At 45.9% G+C, this 8,305-nt stretch overlaps 1 protein-coding gene across 1 annotated transcript; it reads right to left on the bottom strand.

Moving 5' to 3' along the window:
- Positions 1-3,106: 3,106 nt before the first annotated feature.
- On the bottom strand, positions 3,107-7,809 carry drg1 (developmentally regulated GTP binding protein 1). The gene is made up of 9 exons (XM_060050304.1): positions 7,622-7,809; positions 7,003-7,126; positions 6,374-6,549; positions 6,223-6,292; positions 5,920-6,089; positions 5,485-5,615; positions 4,623-4,790; positions 4,332-4,454; positions 3,107-3,448 (listed from the first exon to the last, which is right to left on the bottom strand). The coding sequence occupies exons 1-9, from the start codon at positions 7,658-7,660 to the stop codon at positions 3,349-3,351; spliced, it is 1,101 nt and encodes a 366-aa protein (XP_059906287.1). The 5' UTR covers positions 7,661-7,809; the 3' UTR covers positions 3,107-3,348.
- Between the last annotated feature and the right edge of the window lie 496 nt (positions 7,810-8,305).

Genomic DNA, 8,305 nt, shown 5'->3' with positions numbered 1-8,305 from the left:
TTACCATAGTTCTAGGGTCCCAAGGGACCTTTTAACCCAAACCTAAAGGCCCATCATGATAATCAACTTACACCTCTTGCCACAAAGCCACTTTGTGTGAGGCAATTGGATAAATGTACCGATGCTGTCTAGGGAAAACGAGATTTCTCGTGGCTAGTGGAGATGATTTATGGCATGAGATAGGTCAAGAGCTGGTAATGTTGAGATGGGTTGGTTTAAGGCATGGTTGTGATGTGATCTCCGGTGGGATGTGACGCATGATCCTCCTTACCCTTTTCGTTTCTGTTTACTTAATAATAGGAAGGTTGTTCCTGATCCCTAGAACAAACAGGCAAGCTCCAACTATTAGTTCGATCAGTACAATTTTCAAAAGAACTGAAAACATGTTTGAATTTTGTATGTTCAAAGCATTTTCGTCCTCCACGTTTAAATAAAGCAGTCAAGGATGCTTTGGGTAGAATGAAAAAAAAAATGCATAACTTGAAATACAGAAAAACTGAACAAACTAGACAACGAGTAAGAAATCATCTTAAGAAAGAAATATAAAGAAAGAAAGAAATAGTCACCCATATTCCACGACCCATCTCACTACATAAGATGGAACAAACAGCATGCAGCAAAGGATCGTACCACAAACATCATACACTCTAGTATCTGAAGTCTCCACAAAGCCCTGCTCCCTGTTCCTGCTGCTGTAGAGAACACCCACCTGGTCTGCTGGCCTGGCCTGGCCGCCGGCCGCCCCCCCCCCCCAGGCGCCGGGGAGCCGCCGGGGGGCCGAGTGGTGAAGGAGCGCTGGGTGTCCAGAGCAGGCTGGAGGTCCAGTCGCTGGCTGCCCGGGAGAGAGACTGTCTGCATCTCCTCCATCACCCTTCCCCAAGTCCCCTGTCCTCCTTATTTCCCGTTAGGAGGGGGGTGGGGTGGTGTGTGTCGGGGGGGGGGGGGGGGGGGGGCCAGTTCCTTCTGGGATAGGTCGAAATGTAACCAGGACTTGGAAGGAGGGGTGGGATTGATTTGGAGTTCAGGGAGTTTGGGAGGAAAGGGGGTCCGCATTTCATAAATATTAATACAGTCCCCCCCCCCTCCCTCCGTCCCCCCCTTGAAGGGGGCAGATTCTTTAATTTCGTTAGAGGGGGAAGTGCTTTATTCACTTAATGGCTTTTATTAGCGGCCGGTCTTCAACTCTTTCATTAGCTAAAGTGCTGCTGTAATTTACAGGGAGAAAGGGGGTGGGTGGGGGAGTGGGGGGTGTGGGTGGGGGTGGGGGTGGGTGGGGGAGTGGTGGGTGTGGGGGAGTGGTGGGGGTGGGTGGGGGTGTGGTGGGTGGGGGTGGGGGTGGGGGTGTCTGCTGTGCGGTTGCTCCTGCTGTTACTGAACATGCACCGCTGCCTGAGGGCCGTGCAGCGTTTCCTCAAAGTAGACATTTCTCCCTCAGAGTGAACGGCAGACGCCAGACACGACACGATGCGCACTGCGTTGCAGATCGCACCTCTCGTGTTTGTTTAAGTCTCCCATGCAAATTTGTACAAATTGCCTTTTTGTTTTTTAACCTCTTTATAGTGTAAATTGGGCTTAGAATCTAAGCCCATTTTACACAACAAAGATGTAAAAAAAAAATATGGCAATTTGTGCAAATTTGCACAAACTATAAAAACGTTACTATAAATAAAAGCAATGCTTCATAGCACTGTTTCATCTTTCCGTCCATCTAAAACTTGGATGGAAGGAAAGATGAAGTACAGTGCTACGAAGCATCGTTTTTATTCATATTAATGGTACTATTACTTTGAATAGAATAGAATAAACAAACTTATAGACAAAGAAGTTAGTGATTCATTTTTAACAAGTTATAAATTGGCTTTATGTATTAATTTACCTTCAAAAAGCTTTAAGATTTCAATATTGGGAAACCACTTTGCGTCAATTTGTTTTTTATTATGTTGCTATAAATTTGAAATTGAACAACAATTTCTTTTTTCGCAATGCTCATAGCATGATACATTTCTTATTTCAGGTAAGTTTCATGTTTTTTAATCAATATACTGTAGATATCTATATCTGTATTTATTTATTGTCAGGAAGCACTTTAAGTCTGCCTCGTGTATAAAAAGTGCTGTATAAATGAAGTTGCCTTGCCATGTGTATGCAGTAACCGCCCCATAACGACTACATTGGATAAGTCAGCCATCCCATAGAGGATGAAATGCTGTTCTTCACATTGCTCAGAATGTGGTTTAGCTGAGCACAGCTGGGTCTCCATACAGCTGCTTTAGACGTCCCCAGACTGTCTGATTGAATGAACATATTAGCCTGAGTGAACGTCAGTCCTAAAGCGAGGGGATGGGCTGCTATCTGCCCCCATCGTCAATGTCCTATAAATCAGGAGCCCTAATGAACCTCTTCTCACGCGCCATGGACGGGACGCTGTAGGCCTATGCATGGGGGCTTCCTTTTTTCTCATAAGACTAGCTTTGGTGCAATGGAGTAGGACTATATATATATATATATATATTTAAATGTGCAGCACCTTATTTTTCACACAAAAGAACATAAGAATTGTTATAAAGTTAATCTCAAATTCAGCAGCAAACAGTTTTTTTCACATTTTCTTATCATACAATAAAAAAAAATAAGTTGTGGGACCACACAAAAATTAAACGGGCTGCCTGTCTCATATATATATCTATATATATCTATATAGATATAGATATATAGATGTATAGAGATATATATATATATATATATATATATATATAAAAGACAGGCAGCCCGTTTAATTTTTGTGTGGTCCCACAACTTATTTTTTTTATTGTATGATAAGAAAATGTGAAAAAAACTGTTTGCTGCTGAATTTGAGATTAACTTTATAACAATTCTTATGTTCTTTTGTGTGAAAAATAAGGTGCTGCACATTTAAATTCAATATATTGGATGCTACTTTCATCACATCTCCCTCAGGCCATATCTTTGTCGATCTTTTAATTTATATCTGTGTAATATCAAATGTATTTATTACTAAAAACTCCATTAAATACAGCCCAGTCGTCTTACGTATTTAAAAATCGATGCCGGGTCAAATCCAGTGAAAAACAGGTTGAACAAAACAGCCCTTTAAAAGCATTTTATTGTACAGGTTTCTATTCTTCTCCCCAAGTCTCATTTGTCGATATTCAATGTGAACTATTAAAGGTATTTAAACACGGGCCGAGGGATTTCTCTCTGGACCAGTAACAAATCCAACTGGTATACGTTGGTGAAGTCAAGACGTTGTGGGACGCGTCCCGGGTGGTGGAGGACGCGGCACGAGGAACGGGGCAGGGCCGAGCAGGGCGCCATGGCGATGGGCGTCTACTTCTTCACCAGCTGGATGACGTCTTCGTCGTCCATCACGTGGTCCTTCCCCACCTTCTGGGGGTTGTGCTTCACCGAGGCCCCCCACACCAGGGCGCTGGGGGAGGACACATCGCAACGTTACACACACAATGATAGCCGCCATAGTTCTATAGGACACAACGTGTCACACACACACACACACACACACACACACACACACACACACACACACACACACACACACACACACACACACACACACACACACACACACACACACACACACACACACACACACACACACACAGCTCTACAAGAAACAACGTTACAGGCCCACACTCACACTGCCATGTCTCCTAAGGAAACCACGTTACACACGCTATTGTCCGGTGATGGTCTCTTTTTACATATTGTCTAATCATGGTTATTCTCGATTGGGGAATGTATGATCCGATCGCCAAGGGGTGACGTGCAAGCAATACAGTTAATGTTATGTGGATAAACAACCGTGATAACTCAGTCAGCACACACAACACAGATTTATGACATCAAAAAATCGAAATCCATGATATTTCCTCTACTGCTGCAACAGACAGATGGTTTGTGTGTTCACTTTTGCGCCAGCCAATCAAACAAAGGCTCCGACCACATAAAATCCTCCATTAATTAAATGAAAATATATCACATCGTCCTTGCTACATTCAAGGTCACATTCTCCAGACGCCGTTTCACGTGGAGAAAACGGAGCGGCAAATACTTAACTGTCTGAGATGCTGCTACCCTCTCAGACAGCTTTCAAGCAAACTGACCTTTAATGCTGAATATTGTAATAAATGAATAATGTCAACTACATCAACGTCTGAACCCATGTATGGTACCTTAATGAACACATGAGGGATATTCTCTTTCGTGTTGCATAACACACTATCCACTGAATATATAAATAGCAATTGGTCGTCAGGAGGAGACTCATGCACCGCTGAGGGTACGCTACTCACTATTTGAACTCCTTGATGAGGGTCTTGTGGATCTTCAGGCAGAAGTCCTCCACAGCCGTGTGGTCGTCGGGCAGAACCACCGGCGACGTGTAGTCAGGGAGCTGGCCCTTGGGCTTGGTGTAGCTGTCGAGTAAACACACAACACATCACATGAGACAACATATCACATCGCCCGCGGGTGAGGAGAGGGTCCCGGTACCGTCTCCCCTAACTGCAACGTCCTAGAGCTCATTCTGCTTGGAAACTACTCTATGGCGCCCTCTGGCGTAGATAGGAACGGGGAGCACTTACATGCGCACTAGCTTCAAGTAATCCCACATCTTCTCCAGCAGATCGTCAAAGTTCCAGCGGCTGTGGGCCGAGATGGGCACGCAGTGGGGCACCTTGTAGATGACGTCCAGCTCCTCGATGGAGATCTGGTCGATCTTGTTGAGCACATAGATGCATGGGAGGTAGACCCTGTGGGGGAGAGGAGGAGGTGAGCAGGGGGACGCACGGGACCAAGACCCTGGGAGGGAGGGGGACCCCAGGGACCCTGAGAGGGGAGGGGGACCCCAGGGACCCTGAGAGGGGAGGGGGACCCCAGGGGGGAGAGGGACCCCAGGGACCCTGAGAGGGGAGGGGGACCCAAGGGGGGAGGTGGACCCCAGGGACCCCAAGAGGAGGGGGACTCCGAGAGGGGAGGTGGACTGAGCGGGAGGTCGGCTCTGAGAGGGAGGTGGGCTCTGAGAGGGAGGTGGAAACTGAGAGGGAGGTGGGACCTGAGAGAGAGGTGGGCTCTGAGAGGGAGGTGGGCCCTGAGAGGGAGGTGGGCTCTGAGAGGGAGGTGGGCTCTGAGAGGGAGGTGGGCTCTGAGAGGGAGGTGGGCCCTGAGAGGGAGGTGGGCCCTGAGAGGGAGGTGGGCTTTGAGCCACAGTACAAAAGGGACAATCCTGTTGCAATTGTTTGATTTGTCGTTAATATGGTCATATGAAAAAACAACACATGAAATAATATAAACTCATTGTGTATCCACAGTCAATTCAACTATTCCCTTGAGTAAGTCTGAATTAAAGAGGTTGAAGTGAAACTAAAGTGCTTTTTACAGCTATAATCCAAGATCCAGGAAAGATGGTTCAATTCAAACTGAGACACTGCATGATCAAGTGCTTACCGGTTGCCCTCAACGACGTCGATGAGGTCATCGGCGGTACAGTCTCCACGCAGGGTGATGTCGGCGTTGAAGATCTTGTACTCTGCCAGGATGCTCTTCACTTGGTCACTGTCCAGCTCACTTTGAACACACTGGACCCAAGGAGACACACGATATAACCTTACACACTAGACCCATGGCGGGGAGATATAACAATACACACTAGACCCATGTAGACATGACACAATGGAACCTTATTGTCTAGTTCTGGGGGAGGATGGTGTAGTGGTTACGGCGTGAGGCGACATCCAGCTGAAAGGGTCCAATTGGAACCCCAACATTCCCAGTTCACTTGTACGCCTCCTTGAGCACGTTGGCCAACCCCTAGCTGCCCCTTAATGAGTACTCAGGCCTTCAAGACTGAATGGAGGAGGTCACTGAGTGAATGGTACGTACAGTGGCGGTGAAGTTGATGCCTCCCTTGTCCTTCCTCTTGTAGCCGATGTTGGGCGGCTTCTTGTTCAGCCTGATGCCGAAGCCCTCCAGCTCGTGCTCGATCAGGTTCTTGTGGCCCAGGGGCTTCAGGACGTCCAGTACGATGAGGATCAGGTTGCAGGTCCGGGCCACTGAAGAAGGAGGAGGAGGAGGAGGAGGAGGAGGAGGAGGGGGAGTTCCATTAGGCCCCTGTGACACTGGGTCTTTTCTGCCAATGGAGGCCATTTCCTGAGATCATAATACAAACGGGACAAATGGACTCACCGGCGATGACCTGTCGCCCTCTGCCTTTACCGTCCTTGGCCCCCTCAATGATTCCTGGCAGATCCAGAAGCTGAGAAGACAAGAGTATTCATCCACCTGCACGCTCATGATACCGCTCCGTATAAGACCCACCGTCGCTCCAGGTGTTTACCTGGATCTTGGCTCCCTTGTAGCGGATGACGCCGGGCACCGTGGTGAGGGTGGTGAACTCGTAGGCCGCCACCTCAGAGTACACCCCCGCCAGGTTACTAAGCAGCGTGGACTTCCCCACAGAAGGGAAGCCCACAAACCCGATACGGGCATCACCCGTTTTGGCCACATCAAAACCTGGAGGAACAGACGGGGGTAGGAGGAAAAGTTCTTCATGAGGAGTTCCTGAGAAACTTAATGTAGAAACACAGCAGCTCCTTGCATTCTTGTATAATAATATAATATATAATATAATAAAACAACTGGAGACAATGACTTTGTGTATTAATGTTTACTTTGGCTTAGTACTTTTAAGACCGGGATGCCATATTCAATATCCATGTCCAATGTGGATATCCCATTAACTTAATGTTTTCTTGTCATTTGGGCTTCAAGCCATCATGAATCAATATTGGTCAGATTGGAGAACAAAGTTACTTTAAGTGGAACAAAAATGTGTTTACATCACTGACTGACAGTAGCAAGAGCTGGTGCTGTGTGCCAACGTCCACTTTAAGGCTACTGCTTGCACTAATAAACCTACTAATCAAAACAGTCTGACCGGTCGTATACAACAGGAACATCTCTCACCTTCGCCAGTACCCCCGCCGCTGCCTCCCTTGGGACAGATGAGTTCCCTCCTCAGCTTGGCGAGGCGAGCTTTCAACAGACCCAAGTGATTGGATGTGGCCTTGTTCTTCTGCGTCCTGGCCATCTACCATTCCCAGCAGAAAGAGTAGCACCGTTACCTTTACATGCAATCAGTATCGTGGACAGCTAACATCTTGGCATGTTTACAATATGTCTTGTTGGTGTAATAAGAACAGTCTAAAGATTTACATTTGAGAGACAGTGAGGTGTGTGTTATTTTTTTAATTAGTACGGTATCAGAGGTCTGATGTGTGGTGCTGTTAAAGGTAGCAATCCATTAAAGGAGTAACGTTAGTGTTGCTGAACATTAATACACAACTACTCAAGATGACCTATCTGCCTATAACATCACTACGTTATATATAATAATATGTAATGTAAACACGGAACCACTCAGGCTCAGTGCATTCACCTCACTACACCTCAGAACGAATTAAAGACCAAGTGTTGCCCTCCCAGCTGTTTGATTATAGAGGCCCACTGTGTGGCACTGGCTAGGCTAAGGTAGCTAGCCACAACGTGACTGATTTCGATACATTGCCAGCTACTTAGATCTTACCTCATTTTCAATTTCCGCGATTTTGGCGAGTAAACTCATGTTGATTGTTGTTGTTTGCTGTTATTTAGTTAAACAAGAATTTTATTAATCACGTGGAATTTGCCAACTTATCAGATTTTCTAGCTAGCACACAGACCAGCGTTGACAATCCTGTGTGCCGCTACAGAGAGAGCTCGCGGGAAATATCGCGAGAAAATAGCCACGAAACCCGAAAGTAAGGCAAGCCAAGAGGTAAAAGAAAACCAGACCGCATCAGTTCACTAGATATTAACATTTACCTGTTTACTGATCAGTATAATATATAATATAGCAATAATCGATGCTTACATTATTTTAACCATAGCAACGACCTCTCCTGTTTAAACGTAAGCCTATATGTATGGCCTAAAATAGAAAAAATAGTTATTCTGATATATATCATAGAACTATACGATAATGTTATTCTATATATAGCCTAATTGATTATGTAAGACACACCAAAAGAACACTTCACATGGATTTACCAATGTTTTAGCAAATTATTATAGTGATCATCGGCGCACCCATCAACTAGTCGCTGGTGTATGTCTCCATCTAGTGGCCACATGATGTCATAGTTGTCGGTATTGAAAAACAACACACGGTATTTGAACTACTTCAGAAGCGTAATGCATTCAATGAAGAAAGATTCTGCCGTTGTTCTTC

This window comes from Gadus macrocephalus, chromosome 4, assembly GCF_031168955.1.
Source record: "Gadus macrocephalus chromosome 4, ASM3116895v1".
In the NCBI taxonomy this organism is placed as follows: Eukaryota; Metazoa; Chordata; class Actinopteri; order Gadiformes; family Gadidae; genus Gadus; species Gadus macrocephalus.
This window is presented reverse-complemented; position numbering and strand designations above follow the sequence as displayed.

What these genes read in the sequence shown, in the direction of transcription:
- drg1 (XM_060050304.1), bottom strand. Translation starts at nt 7,660, where the DNA reads ATGAGTTTACTCGCCAAAATCGCGGAAATTGAAAATGAG. An exon ending in ACAAGGGAGCCAAGATCCAG is followed by an intron (nt 6,293 to 6,373) that starts GTAAACACCTGG and finishes TTGTCTTCTCAG; the next exon opens with CTTCTGGATCTGCCAGGAAT. An exon ending in GACGTCGTTGAGGGCAACCG is followed by an intron (nt 4,791 to 5,484) that starts GTAAGCACTTGA and finishes TCTCCCCCACAG; the next exon opens with GGTCTACCTCCCATGCATCT.